Here is a 24908-nt window from a genome sequence, read left to right as displayed (position 1 = left end):
GGGACTTAATGGAGAAGGAGTCAGCTGCAGCAGGGAGGCAGAGACAGAGGTCAATAGTGTGCAGATTTAGGACATCGATGTGGGCATAAAGTCACCCAGCACAGTGACCTGTCAGGCTGCACCCTCACCCATGCCTCACAGCCAGTCAGCCCAGACTGCCTCCTCTGCTGGAAGCGGCCTCTCAAAGGCAAGAGGTTCTCCTGGGTCTTAAAGACCATCTGTTAACACTCCAGTTGATAGGAGCAGCCTTCCAGAAGGCAGTCTGCAACCACACATGGGTCATTCCAATGATGTGGTAGATTCTGTAAAGCCACGTATGAGGAGGTGAAACATGAGGGACAATAGGGTGTTTGTAATGAAGACAGATTGTACATTTATTTCCCTGTTTAAATTCCTGTTCTTTCATAACAGAAGCACAAACAAAAATGAATCAGTCGTTTGTCACTGACCGCATTGTGGCCTCTACTGGCATAACCGCACAGATTGCTGTAGTCACCTGAGAGGTTTATTAAATGAATGTGTGCTATGCAACAGAGATGAAGACTATTCTTCATTTGAATAATACCTCCGTACTGTGGGTTACAGCTGAGTGACAGCTGCTCTGTGAGAATGTATCTTCATGTCATGGGTCAGATTCTGCTCTACCTGTGATTGTATCTGGGAGAGTTAAATGGCAATCTCACGTGGGATAGCTATGGTGTTATGTGATGGATGAGGCACAGCATGTTGATGAGATCACTGCTGAGAACTGTGTGGTACAATGTGCTTCAAACAATTACAATCAGCAGTTGTACTTACTCCCATTTTCAGCATGAAATGATCCAATTTATATAAACCTAAACTGGAATCTCATAAGGTGGCTTCCATTGAAGTTGAAGTCGAGTTTATAGTCATATGTACATGTGTGCACAGGTGCAATGAAAAACTTACTTGCAACAGCATCACAGGCACATAGCATCAGAGGCGGAACATTCACAAGAAGAACATAAATTATACAAAATTATATAAGGAACTACATAATTAGAACAAATGAAAACAAAGTCCATTGTACTGCAAAGTGATCATAGTGTTGCTATATTAGGGTTGTGCAGGTTGATGTGGGACTTTAGGTTTCTGTAATGGTAGCTGCGAGAAGGTGGCATGGTTCGGATGGTGGGGATCTTTGGCGATAGATGTTGCCTTCTTGCCTTCTGTACACATGCACAGCTCACTAAACATACCTGGATGGTTACTGAGCTGGGCAGGTGTACTTGCAGAGAAGGAAGTGTGAGGTAAGCAGTCATGTTATCTGATTTTCTGGCTTTCTGTGGAGAAGTACACTTTGTGTAGTAGGTGACCTGGTCTGAAACTCTTTCCCTACAGCACCTCATATAGATATTTTTGATGGTGGGGAGGGATGTACCTGTGATGTATGGGGCTGAGCCCACTGCTCTGCATCTTCTTACATTCCTGCGCATTCGAATTGCTGTACCAGATTGATGACTAAGGTGGAACTTGAATGGCTAAATATTTTAAGCTTTGAATACTGATCAGATTACATTACTGTCAGGTGCATTATTCTCAGTTGCTGAGACTACTCTGCTTCTTGACAGAAGTTTATGCCGACCAGCAACTCAAAGGCATGAAAATTCAAAATAATGGTTACACTTGCAAGGAGGAAGAAAGGCATGTAGAGCATTTCTAGAGAAAATCACTCTGGTTAACATGTTCCAGTCTATGGGTAACACGGGATCTACAGCCAGCCACTGCAATAAGTGGGTAATCATACCTGGTTGTTTAGTGAGCGTGCATGTGTACTTGTAGAAGTGTGAGGTGAGCATTCATATTATCTGATTTTCTGGCTATCTGTGGAGAAGTACACTTTGTGTAGTAGGTGACCTGGTCTGAAACTCTTTCCATACAGAGTGATTACAAAAGGGAGATCCTTCACTCCCTTGATCAGAACCCTGCATCTGGATTTAACGTAAGGTCTCAGCCCAAAGTGTCAACTATCCCTTTGCCCCCACAGATGCTCTTGACCTGGAATTCCTCCAGAAGTTTGCTGATATTGTGAGTAATGATCCCTGGATGTTTCCTGAGCTGGCACCTTGAGGATTGTAGTGGTGTTCTCCACATTGGTTCTGGTATTCGTTACAGAGCTCTCTGTAGCCATGTGTAGAATTGCATTGAAGAGAGGACCCAAAGGAGGAAAGAGTAGCCCTTGTCTCCCAGCATCCATCCTTTCGGCCCAAGGACGAATACATTGTGGGTGCTGTGAGGATAGAGTACATTGGTTACGAAGAACTGATGAGCCACCTTGGTGAACTAGGAAACCACATTCAAAGATAAGGCAGGAGGCAAACAATGGCCAACTTTTAAAACATTAGTTCATGGTTTACGAGTCATATTTGTCACTTTAAAGTGAAAAAAGAAAAGTGATCCAGCCATGGCTATCGTTAAAGGTAGTATGACATCGATGAAAAAGATTTATAAACTTTCCAGTAAGAGCATTAAAAATTGGGAAAATTTAGTAAAGGAGAACCAAGGCATTGATAATGAAAGGGAAAGTGGAAGGAATTGAGTGAGAAGCATAAAACCGGCTGTAAAAGCTGCATAGATATGTGAAAAGGAAATGATTATCTAAAGTTAATTTGAGTGCTTTACAGGTGACAGGAGCGATGACGTTCGGGAATAAGGAAATGGCAGAGAACCTAAACAAATATTTTGTGTCTACATTCATGGAAGAAACAGAAGATCTCCCAAACAGAGTGGACGACTAGCGTTCCAGTGTGAATGGGGAAGAAATTAACAATAATATCGGAGGGCATGGTCTCATAATAAAAGGTCTCTTATTAAAGACATAAATGTGGAAGAATTTCTTCTTTCAGAAGGCTGTGAGTCATTGGAATTCCTTGCCACAGGGAACTATGAGAGCAGAATCCTTGTGTATATGAGATGTGGCTGCGATAGATTTCTGATCAGTAAAGGGTTATAGGGAAAGGGCAGAATGCGGAATTGAGGAATGTTGAATGAAGCATAATGCTATTGAATACCAGAACAGACTCCAGATGCTGAATGGCCTTCTCCTGTTTCTCCTTCTTGTGAAGAAAATAATCTGTCTGAAACCTGATAAATCCCCAGTGCTCATGACCTGCATCCCATCGAAAAAGGGCATCAATTGTAATATATTCAAGTTTACACATGATGCTAAATTAGGCGGCAGTGTGAGCTGAGAAGAGGATGCAGAGAGGTTTCAGGGGATATAGACAGGTTAAGTGAATTGGCGAGGGGATGGTAATTGGAATATAATGTGGACAAAATATAGGCAGAAAATATTGATGTCCAGAATACTTCTTGAAAGTTGTTGGGTGTTCAGAGGATCCTGGGTGTCCTGGCACACAAATCACTGAAAGTTAACATGCAAGTTCAGCAAGCAAATAGGAAGGAAATGGTACGTTGGCCTTTACTGTAAAAGGATTTGTGTACAAGAAACATCTTGCTCCAGTTATATAGGTTCCTGGTCTTCCAATCTTGGGCTCAAAAGGGACCAGTTTCTAAAAACTGGGGTAGTAAAATATCCCATTTAAACAAAATCTGACAATGTAACACTCAACATTTAAGAATGGGCTACCAAAAGTCTGTGCATTTAAGGAGCATCATAATGGAGAAAGGAGGACGAGCCACAGCTACACGTGTGTTGCCAAGAGTGGAGGGATTAAGTATGTGGATGTCCAAGAAATCAGAACTGCAGGAGCAGAGAGATCTGAGAGGACTCTAGGACAGCAGTCACAGAGATTGGGAGGGGCATGTTTATAGAGGATTTTGTAAATAAGGATGAGAATTTTAAAACCGATGCGTTGTAGCATGTGGAGTCACATGCAGACCACTGAGCACAGGGGATGATAGGTGAATAATGGGATTGCTGCAGGTTAACTTAAAGACAACAAACTTCGCACGGGGATTTCTCCAACATAATCCAAAGAGAATTAATTTGTTAATTAAAATTACAAACTGTTCAACAATTACTGGGCAATAGCATAGTCACCCAAAATGAACACGTCTGCATATGACAGACGTGCTGGTAGACCAGTTACATACAGTTTTTCACATTGTGAAGGAACAGGAAGACAAATTAAAATACAATATTGAAAAAGTGATACTATGCATTGTTGAATTGTACTCAAACAATACCGTTTTCACCAAAACGCCACACACTACACTCCACCCAGCCGTTCCTACTCATTGGTGCTGACGCTATCTGAGATGAGCAGTGTATAGCTGAGCTAAGTTTCAAACTCCAGATGATAGCTACCACCAAGTGCACCTCAGGAGCATCCCCCACCTCCATCACTGTGTCATCCCGGCTCTTGTCAGCTCCTAACCCAGATGCTCTTTGCCAACTTCCTTAACTTGAACATCGAAACTCTGTCCTGAATCCCATCCTGCTGAAACTGTATGGTTAAAACTGTGACCATCAACCTTCAAAGCATCACCATCTCCCATGCATTAATTTCATAATGTTGTGATTGAATGCCCAGGATAATACCCTCACCAATGCCTTACACAATCCATGCAGCTACACAGGCTCCTCCAGTCACATGCATCAGCCAAAGCTCTCCACTCAATCAGCCTTGGATTTCTTTGTATCCCCTTTCCTCTGCACTGCTTTTAGCAAGCAGGTCAACCATCTTTTATCGCTCGATCTAAACCACTGTCACCTTGTTACCTCTCTTAGTTCCATCGTCTTCTCAAAACCTGCCTCCTTTATCAGAGATCTGACTTCCATCCTTACTTCTGTTCAAACAACACATGCTCTCTGGTTGCCTTTGTAAAATATCATAGGACATTGTTTAATATTAGAATTTCTCATTAAGATTTTTTTTTGGAGTGCAGTAACCATTGTCAGATTGGAAAATAAAGGTACAATGAGGTGGATACCCAGATGATTTGTTTTCTAGTGGTCAGCATCTTGTGTGTAGCTCTAAAAACTACTTATTCTGGTCGGATCTGGTACACCAGTGAACTAATCTCAAATAGGTGAAAGCTTTGGTGTCAAGGGACAAGGGAAGGTCAGAGGACAAACCAACCACAAGCAACTCTTCATATTGTGGTGGCTGGAAGTAATGAAGGCAAAGATCCAGAGGCAAGTCGGAGAAAAATGGAGGAGTCCAAAAGTTTTACCTTTGCAGACCAGTCGTTTCACTTAGTGGTTGCATAATTAAGAGAAAAAGACTTGCATTTATATAGTGCCTTTTTTATCCCAAAGCAATTTGCAGGCAATTCAGTACTCTTAAAGCGCAGTCACTGTTGCAGTTAAAAGAAGTGGAAGCAAGTTCTTACAACCAGCAATGTGATGACCTGATAAGTCCTGGACAAATATCAGCTACAAAATAGTGTCTTGAGATGTTTAACCTCCACAAGACAGGCTCTTGGTTGACAACTCACATGATAGATGACATCTCCATGAGAATAGCATTCCTTTGGCACTGGACTGTTGTGACAGCCTAGGTGTTGGTTCCTAAGACTCAGGAGTGGAACATGTGGCCAAAGTCAACTGCTCATAACTGAGCCATGCAAAAAAAAGTTGGGAAACTTGAGGAACATGCAGTAAAGCATTCACTTCCCACTCAAATTACAACCTTAATCTCACAGTCAGAAATCACAAAAGGAGCCTAGATTAGATTGAAATCTAGTTATTTAAATCTGCTACACTGGGTCAAGAGAGACCACAGGTGAGTGAAGTCCTGGGACAACTCAGACCAGACAGCTGTGACCGATGTGTGTGGGCTATACGTCGGACTTCTCTGAACTTGTGTGGTCCTAAAACAGTATGAAAGGCAGTAACATTCAGTTGGCTATAGTCCAATATACAAACACACAGCACAGCATTTATCTATATGTGTAGAGAACAAAACATTACTTTCATAGCAAACAAAGCCAATAGTTGGGGGTTATTGCCAGCATCTAATAAACTCCCTCTTCTAAAGTGAATTGCCTTGAATGTTTGCAAAAAAGCTGGGACAGTTTCCTTTTCAGATCCGTACGCTGGCTTGGACTCTGCATTTTTCTAACTGCAGATTGGAAATGGCAAGCTGTAACTGAATAACTGACCAACCAGTTCCACATGGTTGCCAGGAGACTGCTAGCTAAAGCACTGACATAAGCACGATCTGCTTGGATAATGTGACAAGCCTCATGATGTTTTCCCTCCAAGGTTCTTAATATGAATGCTATTTATATAAAAATGTTAATCTCTTCAGACACGGGAGTGAGAAATGGTGCTTCTCATAATAGTCCCTGTGTCCTTCACCACATTAATGGATGCCAAGCTTTAAACAGCAGACTCTGATATGGAATTTCTTACTGCACTGTACCCCTCTTTTATGAAGAGACAATAGCTTCATTATCCAATCACCGGTGCCAAACCCTATAAATGAAATTTGGAACCTTCACTGTGGTTGTGCAGAAAGGAACAAAGATGTTTATCAAATGATAGTTTACAAAAAAGAAAATTACTCTCTATTCAGGGCCCAGCAGGATCAGTGAACATTGAAGTAGGCCTACTCATGCTGTAAGAACCTATGTTGGAAGACCTTTATGTGAGAAGTAAAATGAAATTACTTCTTTATAAAAGACACAGTTGGTTTACATCTACAGATGATTCATCATTTATAAAAGAACATAGATTTTAAGAAAATCCAGACAACTTTCTCTCCCAATTTAGTCTTCTCTCTTCAAAAAGAACTAATTGGTTTTGAGTTACTGTATTTTAACCCATATTTCTGACTGAGAATCCAGTGCAGAATTCAGTGCAGTAAACGCTGCACTGGAATGTCAGCCAGAAATATAGGTTAAAATACAGATGGATGAGATGTTACACTAAGGCCCCATTTTCTTCCGAACAAAAATGTAAAAGAATTAGGTCTATTTTGAATAAGTGGAGGGGGATATTCAGTGGGATAATATCTATTGCTCTGATGTACCTCAAGTGCATTTGCCCATCTTAGCAAGCTTTTGTTAGCCTTAAAATAGTTTATTGATTCCAGTCTTGTAGTTTGATTGATCCACTACATCCACAGCCTCTTGGGTAGAGATTTCTAGATAGCCACTATCTTTTATGAGCAAGCTTCTACTATTAGTAGAAATCAGGAGACTAGATGTACATTTTTAGCATAATGAGCAGAAGCTTTGTTTACATCCTGGAGGTCTTTATTGGCTGTAGAAGGTTTTGGAACTTCCTGACGACAATCTGTATAGTCACAGAGCGATACAGCACAGAAACAGGCCCTTCAGCCCACCAAGTCCGTGCCAACCATCAAGCTCTCATTTACACTAATCCTTCCCTAACTCATTTTACTCTCCTACATTCCCATTAACTCTGGTAATAACCTCAGGCCAACCATCAAAGTGCTGAAGGAAGTCATTAGTCTTGCAACTATGATAGCTTTGACACCATTTGGTAGGCGAGCTGCTATATGTGGAACAACCGTATCAATTCGGCTCATGTCAAGTTCATTAAAAAGCTGCAATAAGTCGCAACTAATCCAGTGATGAAGCAAAAATCAGGCACATTGTAAGAAAAAAATCTTGTATTTGTGTAATTAGCACCAATCAAAAGCTGTTTGAGGACTGAGACGAGAACAAAAATCAGTCAGTAAGAGGTGATGAAAAGGCAAAGTAATGAAAAGCACCAAATATTTTGTTTTACATCTTTTCACGCAGTAATGAAGCAGCCAGCATAATCAAAGACGCCACCCAGCCGGATTATTCTCTCTTCTCTCCTCTTCCATCAGGCAGAAGATACAGGAGCCTGAGGGCACGTACCACCAGACTTAAGGACAGCTTCTATCCCACTGTGATAAGACTATTGAACGGTTCCCTTATACGATGAGATGGACTATGACCTCATGATCTACCTTTTGTGACCTTGCACCTTATTGCACTGTACTTTCTCTGTAGCTGTGACACTTTATGCTGTTATTGTTTTTACCTTCACTACCACAATGCACTCTGTACTAACCCAATGTAACTGCACTGTGTAATGAATTGACCTGTATGATCAGTATGCAAGACAAGTTTTTCACTGTACCCCGGTACAAGTGGCAATAATAAACCAATACCAACCAATACCAATACCAATAAACTCAATACTGGAAACACAAATTGAAACCTAAAATGCTTAGCATCCTGGTAAATCTGCAATTTAAAAAAAAGAATCAAGATTACAAATATGAAATCAGGTTTTCTCTGTTTAAAAGTGCCTGACAACGCATTTTTCTCATGGGCCTGTAGCTTTTGAAAAAGCCTGGGTTTGAATTCATGGAATTTTCCAGAACATACACCATTAATCAGTGTACTTGGAAAGATTTTACCATTATCATCTAAAGGGCTGTTTGTCGGACCTACCCATCCTCTGGTATATTGGTACTGGTATTGGTTTATTATTGTCACTGGTACCTAGGTACAGTGAAAAACTTGTCTTGCAAACCGACCATACAGGTCAATTGATTGCACAGTGCTGTTACATTGAGTTAGTACAAAGTACATTGATGTAATACAATAACAGTACAGAGTAAAGTGTCACAGCTACAGAGAAAGTGCAGTGCAATAAGGTGCAAGGTCACAACAAGGTAGATCGTGAGGTCAGAGTCCATCTCATTTCCTTCTGGGTCCAGGAGTCGGGTCCGCTTCACAGGCGTTCCTGGAGGTCGGAAGATCACCAGCCCTGTAAGAAGATTTAAAAGAACATTATTAGTAATAGTAAGTGACATAGAATTCAAATTTAAAAGTGTAGAACGATTATAGTAAGGGTAATGAGTAGATCTGTAGAGAGCTGCTTGCAACGAGTTGCCACGCAATCTCCAGCAAAATCAATTTTGAGAATCAGTGAAATGAACCAAGAGCTTCTCTTTCTGAAATAATCAAGACAACCATTGTACCTTCTGTTCAATAAAATATTGTCAAGGTGATCACAGATTATAACTCATTATAACACCAAGCCACAAAGAATGATATGAGCAGATGATCTGAAGCTTGCTCAGAGGAGTGGATTTTAAGTGGCATCTTGAAGGGTAAAGAAAGGTAGAAAATTAGGGAGTGAATTTCTTTGGCAGCTAAAAGCCTGACTGTCAGTGAAGGAGTCATTGAATTTGGGGACATCCAAGAGGTCAGAATCACCGATACAGAGATAGGGACAGGTGATGCCACAGAAGCACTTGAAAATGATGGTATTTTCAAACATTTGTGGGAACCTTTTTTGAACCATTTTCAAAACCTTTGATCTGGTGGTTAAAGTACAGATATTGGCTGATATTATGTGTTAAGGGTTTTTCCCTGTCCTTTTTTTTACCAAACAGCTTCGGTCTTTGTAGTGGGTTTAGATTTTTTTTATAATAAAATTATTCCAATTTATCTGTTATTAATTAATTATCATTTTTTATTAATAATATAGGGTATTGTGATTTCAAGTATGATTTAACACAATGTATTTAGTCGCATTTTATCTTCTCTTTGATTCATGTACTCTGTATTTTCTTTGTGGAATTAATAAAAATATTGTAAAAGAAAGAAAGAAAATGATGGTATTTTAAAATATATGCTGTTAGCGTAATGCTATTACAGTGCCAGTGACCCGGGTTCGATTCCCGTTGCTGTCTGTAAGGAGTTTGTACATTGTCCCGTGTCTGCATGGGTTTCCTCCGGGTGCTCCGGTTCCCCCCCACATTGCAAAGACGTAAGGGTAGGTTAATTTGGGTTTAAAATGTGCGGCATGGACTTGTTGGGCCGGAAGGGCCTGTTACCTCGCTGTAAATAAAATTTAATTTAAAATTTAAATGTCAGTCAATGCTTTGGGTGAATGGGAGTTAATGCAGTGGAATTCTAGACTCTTGTTCAATTTCAAGTTTATTGTCATAGGCATACATACCCAGGGTATAAATGCCATGGAAATTTGCTTTAGCAGCAGCAGCACATTACATTGCAAACATAATAAACATGTTAACATAAACTTAAGTTAACATAAATTATACATAACTTACACAGCAAAATAAACATAACGACATTAGTGCAAGTTGAGGGAGAGGAAGGAAGTCCAAGGTAGTGTTCGAGTTTTTCGGATTTTAGAGCATTTTGGAGCCAGTTTTTTTTAAATTTTATTTACAGCATGGTAACAGGCCCTTCTGGCCCAATGAGTCCACGCCGCCCATTTTAAACCCAAATTAGCCTACCCGTACGTCTTTGCAATGTGGGAGGAAACCGGAGCACCCGGAGGAAACCCACACAGACACAGGAGAATGTACAAACTCCTTACAGACAGCGACGGGAATCGAACCCCGATAGCTGGCACTGTAATAGCATCGCGCTAACCACTGCGCTACCGAGCTTTTCAAAAGGAAGGTTCACACGTGTGTTTGGAGAGGGTTTCAAATTGCATTACTCAAGGACACATACTAAGGAGCTGTAGGATTAATAAACTATAACTGTATTCATATCTTAAGATGAATGAGAATTATGGCTGCTTGAAATACTGACTTAAAAAGTATCCTTCAGGCCGGAACAGCCACACCACTGCTTTCCTGGGCTGGGTGCTGTGTGGTAATTGCTGTGCCTGGAACTTAATTGGATTCCCAATATGTTTGACTATGGAGATGATGGTCAATCTTAACGGGAAATGGGAAGGCTGTCTCAAACAATGAAGGTGATACCTACCTTTGTCTCACCTGATTGCAAAATGATTAACTGAACCTGGGGAGTGGGGCTGCTCTTTGTCCATCTGCAGTAGCCCTTTGTCCGTTTCCTGCTCAACCAAGAACTCCGGCACCTGACTCATTAAAGTGTGCATGACAATGTTTGTATAAATTACTGTCTGCCCCCTCTGTACCTCGGAGAACCCCGCCGCGGACTCTGCCTGAGAGTAAGGAGGTTTCTCCCTAGCGATATATTGCTAAATAAACGCGTTTGAATTAACCTGTGGCACTGTGTGATTTATAGCAGACGGAAGTGGGACTTCAAAATCGGGTTAACAATTACATACTGCCCTTTGCCTATTTACCTCGTCAACCCCACGTGAACCTCTCTTCCTCAGAACTAGTGCCAATGCCTCAAGTATATAAAGCCATCCCTCCTGCACCAGGTTTCAAAGGCAAAACAAGTTATGATGAATCTGGTTAGGGCCACAACTGTAGAACTGCATCCAGTTCTAATCTTAGGAAAGTCCTTGATAGTGTGCAGAAGATTTACCAGAATGGTTCCAAGGATGTAAGATGTTAACTACAGTTAGGCTGCAGATTGTTCTCCTGCAATTGTTCTCTCTGGAGCAAGTGAGAGATTTGATAGAGGTTATGGCAAGTTTAGATAAAGTGGACAAAGAAAAGCTGTTCCCATTAGATGAACGGGAACCAGTGAATTTAGATTTAAGGTTTGTGGCAAGAGATCAGGGGAAATGTGAGAAGAAATATCTTTTTGATAGTGGTATTGGTATATTATCACATATATGTACCGAGGTACAGTGAAAAGCTTTTGTTTGCAGGCCATCCAGACAGATCATGCCATAAGTACATCGAGGTAATAAAAAGAAATACAGGGTGCAGAATATAGTGTTGCAGTTACAGAGAAAGTGCAGTGCAGGTAGACAAATAAAGTGCAAGGGCCACAATGAGGTAGATTAATAGATCAGAGTTCAAGAGTTCATCTTTTAGCTCATGAGAGGTCCCTTCAAGAGTCTGATAAAGCGGGAAAGAAGTTGTCCTTGAGTCTGGTGGTTCACGTTCTCAAGCGTTTGTATCTTCTGCCCAGTGGGAGAGGGGAGAAGAGAGATTGACCGGGTGGGAGGGGTCCTGGGTTATGATGGCTGCTTTCCCAAGACAGCGGTGAGCAGTAATGACAAAGAAGAAATGATCCATGATTTCAAAGCAAAATAAGGTTGCATAGTTTTGAGAATTTGATAGGGGAATGGGACTGACTGGATTGCTCTAGAGAGCCAGCATGGGCTTAACAGGTAGGGTGGCCTCCTTCTGTGCCAAAGTGACTCTATCACACTACAACAGAAAAAATACAGGTAATGATTTATATCATTTGTTTGAAAGGAAGTTCTGAATAAATGTCCAGCACTTTAGTTTGTTTATTAATGCCTAAACTTGTGAGTGCTGATCAGAGAAGAGAAAATTTGTTTGTTATCTATTATTTATGCCCTTGAATGAAATGAAGTCCCACATTGTACAGAGGAAATGAATAGATTCCCCTGTGCTATATACAAATTTATTCATATGTTGTAAATAAATAAACTTCAACATTCATTCCCAGGAACTAATTTAAGGAAATTACTTCAAGTTTTACTCTCTTGGATTTGACTTTCCATCTCTTTAACACAAAAATTAACATTTACTCGATGTACATAACCCAGCAACCTTCCTTTAGCACCTCCAATTAATTCTAAGTAGTGCCGTGGGAGATTCATTATTCATCTCTGCTTTAAATTGGGAAGCTGCTGAATACTTGCATCTTGGCTTTATCATCGGGACAATTTGACGAGCACAAGATTTTCCACATACGTTTTGGCCCTTGCAAAAAAGAAGATTGACTGACTTATTTGTTTAGATGTCATGTTTACCAGAAGGTGGCGAATCTCTGGAATTCTCTATCCCAGGGGATTGTGGAGACTAGATTATTAGAAGTATTTATGGTCCAGTAAATAATATTTTGAAAGATGGGGAATTGAGGATTTTGGAGAAGAGGAGCTGAGACCAGCAGAGATCAGCTCTAATCATATTGAATGGTGAGACTGGCTTATGTTCTTGTGTTCACATCACCAGGATATTTAGTTCATTGCAGTTTGTGGGATAGAGTTTCATGTTTGATGTACAGACCACTCTCACCTCTCTCATCTTCTCCCTACAAGGTGGAGAATGGAAAAATAGTCTACACCACCAAAAGTTGGTGTCAGAATGCGCAAACTCTGTCAGTTAGTGGCTTGGGGGAATATACAAGCCTCCGAAAAATAGAAATTATTTCTTGTCAAGGGTAATTTTAAGAGTACACGAAACAGTGGCTAATATATTAGTGCCATTCACTGTGCTTTTTAAACCATTTGCTCCCATCCTGAAGCGTTGGACCCTGTTCAAATTCAAGTGTATTGTCATGGGCATACATACCCAGGGTATAAATGCCATGAAAATTAGTTTTTTGAAGCAGCAGCACAGTACATTACAAACATGATAAACATAAGTTCACAAAATTTAAATTAAACATAACTTTACACAACAAAATAAACATAACGACATTAGTGCAAGAAAAAGAAATATAGTCCGAGGTGGTGTTAGGGCTTTTCAGGTCAGTTCCAGAACCTGATACATCATAGAGCGTAGACATCAGTGGTGACACTCCACAATCTTCGTCCAAGAGAATTAGTGTTAGCTGGCATGTTTAACCATAATGGCTTCACATCTGAGCTTCATGGCATGTTTATCCATACACACTTACACTTGCAGATATAAAACCACAGGACCATAGAACAGTACAGCACAATACAGGCCCTTCGGCCCACCATGTTGTGCCGACCTTTAAGCCATGCCTAAGTCTATCTAACCCCTTCCTCTCACATATCCCCCTATTTTAAATTCCTCCATACGCTTATATAACAATCTCTTGAATTTGACCAACGTATCTGTCTGCACCACTACCCCAGGCAGCGCATTCCATGCACCAACCACTCTCTGGGTAAAAAACCTTCCTCTGATATCTCCCTTGAACTTCCCACCCATTACTTTAAAGCCATGCCCTCTTGTATTGAGCATTGGTGCCCTGGGAAAGAGGCACTACCTGTCCACTCTATCTATTCCTCTTAATATTTTGTATCCCTCTATCATGCCTCCCCTCATCCTCTCACTCACTATCTCACTTTGCCACACACACTCCACTGTTAAAAGGGAATTTTAGACAAATTTTACACACTTAATCCAGGATACAATTTATTCCAGAAAAGACACAACAATGCCTTTGGTGGTGTATAATTGCAGCATTGTAGGTTGTGATTACTTACAGCACATAAGTGGTTGGTTTAGAATAAAAGTACTGAATATTCGTCAAAACAACTACAGAAATTTTGATCAAATGTTCCCTGAAGCATTTCATTTACAAGCTGGATGTCTTTCATTTCAGTCTCCTTTCTATTCCAAGGCTCATTGATCTTTCAAATCTAATTTTCTTTATGCATTTTCACATTTTGCAATAAGCTAATAATCAACAAGGAATGTTTTACCATGATTAATTCTTAGAATGGGTGAACTAGCAATGTTAGATTTTATTTCTCAAACTTAGTTGCCCTGAAAAGGTGGCATTAAGTCTTCTATTAACAGTATTTGCTGGCCAGTTCAATGGTGAGGGACTGGAATAACTTAAACCAGAAGGTACAACCATCAGTTTGCTATTTTACTTCTAGATTTCTCAAGGACAAAGTGCTTCAGAGTTGCCAAACCGTGGAAATGGCACATCGTGGATTCCACATCTGCTTTGTTGCAAGACGTCAAGTTACTCCAATGCTTCAGAGTAATGACATTCTTTGGGAGTAGCAAGAAGCTTACAGGGGGATTCTTAACCAAGCTATATGGACGGAATTTTGGTATTGGTATTGGTTTTGGCTTTGGTTTATTATTGTCACTTGTACCGAGGTACAGTGAAAAACTTGTCTTGCATACCGATCGTACAAGTCAATTCATTACACAGTGCAGTTACATTGAGTTAGTATAGAGTGCATTGATGTAGTACAGGTAAAAACAATAACAGTACAGAGTAAAGTGTCACAGCTACAGAGAAAGTACAGTACAATAAGGTGCAAGGTCACAACAAGGTAGATCTTGATCTCATAGTCCATCTCATTGTATAAGGGAACAGTTCAATAGTCTTATCACAGTGGGGTAGAAGCTGTCCTTGAGCCTGGTGGTATGTGCCCTCAGGCTCCTGTATCTTCTACCTATGCTGGCTGCTTCACCAAGAGAGTGAGAGGTAAAGACAGAGTCCAAGGAGAAGAGGCTGGTGCCCGTGATGCGCTGGGCTGTGTCCACAACTCTCTGCAGGTTCTTACGGTCCCGGGCAGAGCAGTTGCTGTACCAAGCCGTGATACATTCAGATATGCTTTCTGTGGTGCATCAATAAAAGTTGGTGAGTGTCAAAGGAGACAAAATGAATTTCTTTAGCCTCCTTTAGCCACCAGTAGAGGCGCTAGTGAGCTTTCTTGGCCGTGGCATCTACGTGATTTGACCGGGACAGGATGTTGGTGATGTTCACTCCCAGGATCTTGAAGCTCTTGCCTTATTCGTGATAGGTACAAAAATATTAGCAATACACAAACTCCAACTGGAGTCAGTAATGAGAAAGTTTGATGAGTTTCAAAAAGTAAAATGAACAACTCTCATTTTTATCTGAGAGATGTGGCAGGAATAGGCTATTACTTTTTTTTATTCTAAACTTCCCTACATTTCCACAGTTTATTCATCCATACATTAAAAAAAGACAGAAACACGCTGAAAAAAGATTAAATCAGAAGTTTCACATTTTGGGACCAAGGTAAAATACTACTTTACTGAAAATTAGTTAAGGAGGAAGACCATGTTCTGTTTTCAAGTCAAGGTAGTTGCAAGCACTTTTCACAACATGGCAGTTACACTGAGGATAATAAATTGATGACATGTTGTGCTCACTTCATAATATTTGACGTGCTTGAGGATGAAAAAGGTGTCGGGGAAGGATCGTCAAAGTGGGCTGTAAGGGAAGGGAAGATGTGTCGTTTTTACTGCTGAACACTTCCTCTGGAAAGCAAAAGTGTGTTTGGTTAGGCTGGATGTGAACAACGACGATCTGGTCAAGGCACTGAAGGGTTGGCTAAAGCTTGACAATGTGCAGGGCTCATGAGGAGGGTCGAGTGTGATTTTTTTGTCAGTTTGTCCTTCCTCTAAAGCTTTGCCGTTGAAACGATGGGCTGAGATTTGTCTTTGACAGTTGTGCAACACAAAGTAATAATGTGCAATGCAGGACCAGAAATCAATGGAGAAGAAACGAAAACAACCAGTTGCATTGTGCTATCACCAAGGACCAACTGAATCCCCTTTGTACCGTTAATTCTCCAGACCAATATTATACACGGACACATGCACAGTGTTATACAAGCTGTGACAGAAAATGATTTAATTTAATTCAGATCCTGCATCCTTAGGGCTATCAAATAAGCAGTGCTCTACTTAGCCCTGCTCAGCTAATTAAGCAAGAGCTGCACACCGCTTGAACGGTGAATGCTATGACAAGTTCCTCAGTGGTGACGTATTGTTCTGACTGAGTTAGAATTATTAAACTTGCCCCAAGAGAAAGATTCTACAATGAATAGAGTAACTCAGTAAAGAGAAATCACGATATCCCACCCAAAGTAAGGCTTTAAATTCGGAATCACACTGGGCACATGATTCAGCAGTTTACAGTGAAGGGGAAGATGGGTTCAGTTCCTACCATTCTGTTGTAAAACCTGTTGAAGTCCTTCACAAGAAACTGCTTCAGCATTTCAGGCTCAGCATTTAGCTCATGACCACTGAGCATACAAACTCAGCGGTGTGGGCGCCCATAACCAGGCGAGTCGGAGGTTGTCAGGTTGGTTGAGGCCAGGAGTTCTGGGCTGCTGCAGGCTGTGCTAATTGGTGTCCTCACTAGGTTGGGCATCGATATGGTGTCTCCAGAGGAATCTGGGATCACCAGGTTGTGTAAAGAAGGGCGAATCGGCCCAGGCAGGAAACGGAGCAAGTCAATGAATCAGCAGTCAGACTGCGCCCGTAAACAGACGTTGCAGTGCAGCCTGGTCAACACAGTGAGATGTGGTCTCTTTTGCACACAACTTTCTTTCTTGTAAACATTGTGTATAATTTATGCTTGTTTTATGTTTTCCTTGTGAATGTTGTGTATCTGATGTTATGTGCCTGTGATGCTGCTGCAAGTAAGTTTTTCATTGCACCTTGCAAACACCTTGTGCATTTGACAATAAACTTGACTTTGGACTTTGAGCATGGTTGCATTCTGACCTAAGTAGTATCAGAAAAAAATGAAAGCATTAGTTTCTTGAGAAGAGATTACAATTTCCAGACACATCCTTTTGCCACTTTATTTAGGCAGTCAGGTGTGAAAGGCAGGAAACAACTTTACTACCTTTCCATGGCTTAAAGTAGCATTATGTATCATCCTGACACTGTTTGTGAAACCCATATAAAGATCAAGAGGTTCACAGAATGGTATTGTTGGATTTCCGTATGTAATATGGTGCTGAAACAAACATTGTCAGTTTGAGCTTGGCATTCCGAATTGATATGTTTCTAGTGGTCACGGTTCTTGGCATGTAGCCCAGCAGGTATGAAAATTGCAGCCACTTTTTAAAGGAACATATTGGAATGCAAGCAGCATTCTTCCAGCCACTGGGGAGGGCTGCTACTGTATGAATGGATGCTGCAGTGGTTACTGAGAGAGTGCTCCGAGGACATCAGAACATGAACACAGAGGTGAAGAACAATCTCTTCAGGAGGCATGTTCATGTGCAAGGGGACCAAGGGAAACTCTCCAGGACAGGTACCCACTATGAATTCTTGCCACTCTGTCTTCTCCTGTAAGCTGAAAGGATATGAAGTCTCCTTGAGTGTGGAGTTTGGGTGGCATCCCTTATGCAGAAGTGAGCAGCAAACTATGGGGTATGTTACAAAGATCAACAGCGCCATCCTGGCAGGAGGCTTGAGGCTAGCAGGATGAGGGTGACTATGACTCTGTCTTTCGTGGGCAATGCAATCGATGACATGTGCTAGGCTACAGTAAAGGTCACTAATGTTGGATAGAACAAAGAAATTTGAGTGCTGGCCCTTCAGGCGCAGCACGAGAACACCAGCACATTCAGGTTCTCCTCCAATTCCGGCCATTGTCTGTAAGGAGTTTGTATGTTCTCCCCGTGTCTGCGTGGGTTTCCTCCGGGTGCTCCGGTTTTCTCCCACATTCCAAAGACGTACAGGTTAGGAAGTTGTGGACATGCTATGTTGGTGCCGGAAGCGTGGCGACACTTGCAGGCTGCCCCCAGAATACTATACGCAAAAAAAAGATGCATTTCACTGTGTGTTTTGATGTACATGTGACTAATAAATGTATCTTTAAAAAAAATTACACACACATAGTCAGACCTTCATCGTAGCTGGGTCCAAATCCTGGAATTCCCTCCTTAGCGCTAGCCAGAAGAACTGCAGCATTTCAAGAAGACTCCTCCTCACCAACTTCCCAAGGACTATTAAGGATAGGCAATAAATCCTAGCCTTTCCAGTAACACCCAGATTCTGAAAACTGAAGGAATTACAGAATTCCATAGGAAGCAGTTGTCTACTTGTCAAATCTTTGTGAATTCTGCTGACAGATACTCATCTGAAAGGCATTCTATCCACTGATATTGTTGACATGTCTTGCAACATTTAAGCATGCACATGCTTTGTAGATTTTTTTAAAAAAATAAAAGGACTGAAGAGTTTGCAGATTAAAAGAGTAGCAGGTACAAACAACTTTGGATAGGAAAGATAAAGTTCTGATTCCACCGCCAACTCCTGCCTTTACTCCTGAAGGCACCATCCCTTTACAGGTGCCCATCAAAGCCTTGTTTAAATGGCCAACCTTCACAAAAGTATCAGCAGCTTATTGACCAATTAACTGTATACACTTCACACACCAGTCCAATGAAAACAATGTAAACCATAACAGTCCTGAGCAACTTAACATACAAACCCATGCCAGAGATAAGTGCACAAAGATAATATTATAATTTCACTGCCACACTATATTTTTGTCCACAACTCCCTCCCATCAGTTCTTTATGCCTTGGATCCCACTGGAGCCTCCAAATGGAATCATGGTCTCCATCTGCAGCGGCAATTTTCAACAGAACTCACCGGATTAGATTCAGGGGTTGTACCTTTTCACCTCTGAAATATATCATCATTTGCCGCATTCCTGCTGTTTCCTCAATTGTGATTAGTAAACCAGCATTGCAAGTTGATCTCAACTAACTTGACTTGTACATTGTACACAGTATGGCATTGTGATAGGACTTTGAATTTTCTGTACTGGTTATAGACAGAAACAACTTACACTTACACCGCACATTGAAAGTAACAAAGTATCACCAGTCTAGTCATACCTGGAAGAACATCGCAATGGGATCGTGCATCTGTGAGACACGCAGTAATACATTTTAAATAGCTTATTAACTCATTTTTTAAAAAAAATTACAAAATATCACCAGTCTATTCACGATAAGCTGCAAGACGTACTCTGGGAACATTAAAGACTCAGCTACTCTGTGCACAAGGGTTACTCAGTGCGAATAGAGACAGATTATACAAGTCTACCATTGGATCTCATTTGCATATGGAAATAAAAATTAAGCTAATTGGAAAATGGGTACATTGCTGCAGCTCAAACACATAATTCCTTCTTGGAAAATGATTGCATGATAATATGATATATAGCTAATCATGTATCATTAGTCATAATTTTACAAGTTTAAATTCACCAGTAAGTGCAACCACCACTGCTCTTATGAAATGTTGATGGTATGTAAAAGATGAGAGAACATGCAAATGAATTAGCTAATTAGATCTCACTTAGCTGGCAAATTATCCAACTGATTACTAAACAGACTTCCTCAGGAAGCTCAAACACTGCGAACTTGGTCGGCTTAATACTTTTCTGCCTCAAATGGGAAATTAAGTGAAAGGGCTTAGTTTCCATCAGCAGTTACAACAGGTCAATTTTTCTTAAGACAACATTAATGCCATGGGTATATTACTAGTAACTTAGGGGTACAAAGATCAGGAGGCATCAACTCAAATCCCACAATAACTGTTGGTGAATTTAAATTCAGTTAGATGAATAAAAAGAAATTAAAGGACGTCCCCGTAACGAATGGGTTTGGTTTTTACAGACATCCATAAGTTGATTTTGTCCATAAGTACACAAAAATCACTTGATATGGTAACTGTACCTGCACAGGATTGTAATGATGAGAGTGGGAAAAAACTAGTTCTGCTATTCGTAGGAATTAATGTACAGGATATATGTCAGACTTTTGAATTTAATAATAATATGGGAGCTTGTTCGTATGTAAGTTTTTCTTAAGTTGGGTGTTCGTAACCCAGGTCAGCATGAAATTACTGAGTTGTCAGTAAAAAGGCATCAGGTTCACTTGTCTATTAAGGGAAGGAGATCTGCTGTATGTACGCAGTCTAGTGTACAAGTCTCACCGACATCCCAGCAATTGTCTGAAAATCCTGGTGCACAAAGGCCATCACACGTTTCCATAGTTGAAAATATACCAGCTGTAACACAGGCTAAACACAGAGGTTTGGTTGAGGGGGAGGCTGGGACTATAGGCTGAGATCAGGGCCAGGAGTTGGGTTGTCTGACATACTTAGCGGAGCGAGGGAAAACTGAAAGAAAGATCAAGGCCAGGGCCAGGGTATGGGTGAGGTCTGGGCTGGGTTGGGGAAAGGGTTGGTGAGGCTGGGGGTGTAGTTTAGGTAAATGGCCAAGAACTGATGCCTGGGCCCCAGGAAATCAGTCGGGAACATCAGAAGAGTTAGTTGGCCTTGGCGGAATAAAGAAGGTGGGGCAGTGTTACGCGTGGAGGGGGTAGGTGGGCACGAGGAATGAAAAAGCACCTCTTTTTACATGCACCCCAATACAGCCCTTAAGTTATTAAAGCCACCTATTCTGAGAGTGCTATAAAGAAGCAGTGCTTGGGGAACGGTGTCATTCTGAACAACGGCTGCTGAAATCATGTCAAGCCTGCAAGAGTGATCACTCAGTCAAATCAGGAGTGTTGCAAAAATGACACAGAAAAGATTGTTATCACATTTCACTCTGGTAAAGTCAACTTCTAATTATTTGATGCTGAAAATAAGGAACAGGATTATCCAATTAAATTCTGAGGCAATGAACTCTTAAACTCAATCTAAAGTGGGCCATTCAATTATGTATAGCATTAAGAAAAAATAGACAGGATTTTGCAGTAGGAATAACATTGAAACTACTTGTGATCTGCTCATTGTCATTGCATTGTGAAACTAACAACAACTCCACGTTAAACCCACATGCATCTGGTTCCACACAACTCTGCAGGCTGCAATGATGGTGTGTCTGGCATTGAAACTGACGCAGAGATGAACATGACAGCAGGAAATTGTATTACTTGCCCAAGACATACAAAGGTAACTTGCTGATAGTTTTTCTGAGTAGACACAGGAAATGCTTTTTCCATACGTGGAAGAAAATTGCAATAGGATGGCGTGTCTGTGAGACCGCAGAAATAGATTTTAAATAGCTCATTCATCTATATAAAAATATACAAGCCTTGGGAAAGATTTTAATGTAAAAAGAGTTCTTTTTTAATCTCTTCATTGGCTTGTTAATTTACCTTTTCTTAATGTTTCTGGAAGCTTTCAAGGCTTAAAAGCTTGTAAAAGTTTAAAAGTAGCTTACTCTCAAAGCAGGTCAGACTAAATGTGAAAGCATAGCTTAATCTCCTTTCAGTTTTTTTAAGATTTTGTGGGCAGGTCTAGCCTTGGCTATCCCATGTGGCTTACACTAACACCTGCATGCACTTACAGATGCTAGTGCGTAATATCTGAGATCACTGAAGGTCAATGGTAGGTGCCATTAGTTCACCTCTGACTTCCAATTCGAGCCCATGAAGAATTACACGAGACAGGGATAGAACATCAAGTGGAAAGCTCTCCATTGGCTGGAGTCACACCTTGCACATAGGAAAGTGGTTATGGTTGTCCACATCAGGATATCACAGTAGGAGTTCCTCAAGACAGTGTCCGAGGACAAATTTCAATTGTTTCATCAATGGCCTTCTTCCTATTATAAGGTCAGAAATGGGGCATTCACTGATGATTACGCAATGCTTACTTCCGGTCACAATTCAGACAGTCCTTGCCTACATCCAGTGTGACCCATCACTTGCGCATTATAGATAAGGTTTTGGTGAGACGAGTCAGGACTCTGCTGAAATGCCTTATTTGTATAATGATGCCATCCAGGACAAAATAGACCACTTAATTGGCATCCCACCTACCATTTTAAACATCTCCCTCTACTCCAAGGACAGGGTTTACCAGCAACGAGCCTCTAAGTCTTCTGCGCCAGCATCTCACAGACCCAAGACCTTTCCTGCCCAGGTGGAAAAGGGTAGTAGACATACCCTCCAAGTTGCAGGGCATCCTGACTGGTTGTTCTGTCATTGTACTGAGACACCATACCTAATGTCTCTCTCTGTGAGAATATCTTCACCATACCTACTTCACCATGCAGCAGTGCAAGGAGGCTCAAGTATGAGCGCAGTTAAGGAAAGGTAGTAAATACTGTCATTGCCAACGACACCCACATCCCATCAATGGTTAAAGGAAAAATGACTACACCATTGTATGCCTCGTGTGTTCCAACAGAAATAATTGGGTCCATCGTACCATCAGCACTGAAGCCATACTTTTACAGAGAATAGTCTAACTGCCAATAGCAGTGATAAAATCATATGAATATTACCTTTTCCAATGTAATATACCAGTAAATGTAAGTCACTTTACCGATCTAATCCATTTTATCTGGAAGACTTTACATCAATAACATATCAACACTTGAGATCATTTATAGAACATTGCACCAAAAATCTCAGATGTACCAGTTGCCTAACCAATGAAGTCATTGCTCTGCAGTGTCCTCAAGTTCCATTATGTGACCTCAGAAATATTAACACAATTACTGCTTTAAAAATTAAAACACCTGGCTCAACAGCACCTCATCATGAGGTTTCACACTCCCCTACTAACCTTCCAGAAGTACCCTTCATAACCTCAGCGCATACCAAAGTGTTTCACAGTCAATGAAGTACTTCTGAAGTAAGATAAGATAAGGTAAGATATTTATTAGTCACATGTACATCGAAACACACAGTGAAATGAGTTTTATTGCGTTACTGAGAATGTTCTGGGGGCAGCCCGCAAGCGTCGCCGCTCTTCCGGCGCCAACATAGCATGCCCACAGCTCCTAACCCGTACAACTTTGGAATGTGGGAGGAAACTGGAGCACCCGGAGGAAACCCACGCAGCACAGAGAGAACATACAAACTCCTTACAGACAGCGGCCGGAATTGAACTTAGGTTGCTGGCACTGTAATAGTGTAATGCTAATCGCTACACTACCGTGCCACCTCTACACTACCGTACCGTGCAGCCATTGTTGTAATATCACTAACACAGCAGCCAATTTATGCACAACAAACAGCCAGATCATTTTTCGGGAAGCTGGGTGATACTTAAATAGTGGACAGAAGCCCTGAGGACAACTCTCCTGTTATTCTTCAAGTTGTGCCTTTGGGCCAGAGAGGTGCAATGCTTAAGAAGCATTTATATAGATGCATGAACATGCAGGGAATTGAGGGATGTATACCACGTGCAGGTGCGCAGTCTAAATTGACTTCATAGTTGGCACAGACATTGAGGGCTGAAGGGCCTGTTCCTGTGTTGTTCTATGTTCTAGGTTTAACATCTCACCCAGAAAATGGTACCTTCAAGCTCTGATATTCACAAGATCACAAGACAAGACAAAGGAGCAGCAGTAGGCCATTCGGCCCATTGAGCCTCCTCCACCACTTCACCATGAGCTAAACTATTCTCACCTAGCCCCAGTTCCCGGACTTTTCCCCATATCCCTTGATACCCCAACTAATTAGATACCTATCAATCTCATCCTTAAACACCCCCAATGATCAGGCCTCCACAGTAGTATGTGACAACGAATTCCATAAATCCACGACCCTCTGGCTAAAGAAATTTCTCCTCATTTCTGTTCTAAATGGGTACCCTCTAATTCTAAGACTGTGCCCTCTTGTCCTGGACTCACCCACCAAGGGAAACAACTTAGCCATATCTACTCTGTCCAGTCCTTTCAACATTTGAAATGTTTCTATGAGGTTCCTCTCTCATTCTTCTGTACTCCAGTGAGTACAGTCCAAGAGCCGACAATTGCTCATCGTATGTAAGCCCTTTCATTCCGGGAATCATCCTCGTAACTCTTCTCTGAACCCTCTCCAACATCAGCACATCCTTCCTAAGATAAGGGGCCCAAAACTGCACACAGTATTCCAAATGAGATCTCATCTGTGCCCCATAGAACCTCATCAACACATCCTTACTTTTATTTACAGCAGGACAAAAACCATAAATATCTGCCTCCGAGGTAATAGTGTTGTCATTGACACAAGGGGAGTAATGAAAAGTCTTCTGCTGAGAACACTCACCCCAAAGAGAACTCCATTTGGTGCAGTGGTCACAATAAACAGACTATTCCTTGCATGTGCCTGATCTTTGCAGAGAAAACAAAACTGTCTATAAAATGTTAATCTTTGCCGTAGCATGATCAAATATTACACTAATAAACAGCAGTTTTGTTTATGGAAAATAAAACTCTTTCAAAAAGCACAAAGGATGTTTTGGGAACCAAAAGGTATGTCTCAATATTCATGAGCTTTATGTCTCTACAGACTCAATTTGTTCCTTGTTGTTTGCTATAAATGGGTAATGCTTTTGCAGAGACCGTCAATCACTGCAATAATCTTCGAGCAGCCTTCTGTTTGAAGATCAAAGAACCATAATGCTTTACCTGTGCACCACAGATTTACTTATATAAACATTTATTGTTCCATTCTGATTCAATGGCTCAATTTAGCAGACAGCTATTTAAGGAAATACAACCACCGAAAGATACTTAACAGAACTATTAAAAATTTTCATGAATTAATATGAGAATTTACGGTAGACTTATTGGAATTAGCTTTCATCACAATGCCTGCAACTTTAACTCATTCTCTGAAACTG

At 41.0% G+C, this 24908-nt stretch overlaps 1 protein-coding gene across 1 annotated transcript in view; it reads right to left on the bottom strand.

Annotated features, from left to right (window-relative positions):
- The window catches only part of LOC127578524 (thromboxane-A synthase-like), a 163310-nt gene that overhangs the window by 55056 nt on the left and 83346 nt on the right, over positions 1–24908 (bottom strand). The window contains 2 exon segments of the mRNA XM_052030664.1: positions 12852–12867; positions 16441–16539. Of these exon segments, the coding sequence (XP_051886624.1) occupies positions 12852–12867; positions 16441–16539 (115 nt within the window).

This window comes from Pristis pectinata, chromosome 15, assembly GCF_009764475.1.
Source record: "Pristis pectinata isolate sPriPec2 chromosome 15, sPriPec2.1.pri, whole genome shotgun sequence".
Taxonomy (NCBI): domain Eukaryota; kingdom Metazoa; phylum Chordata; class Chondrichthyes; order Rhinopristiformes; family Pristidae; genus Pristis; species Pristis pectinata.
The sequence above is the reverse complement of the archived record's forward strand: the minus strand, read 5'-3'. Positions and strand labels throughout refer to the sequence as shown.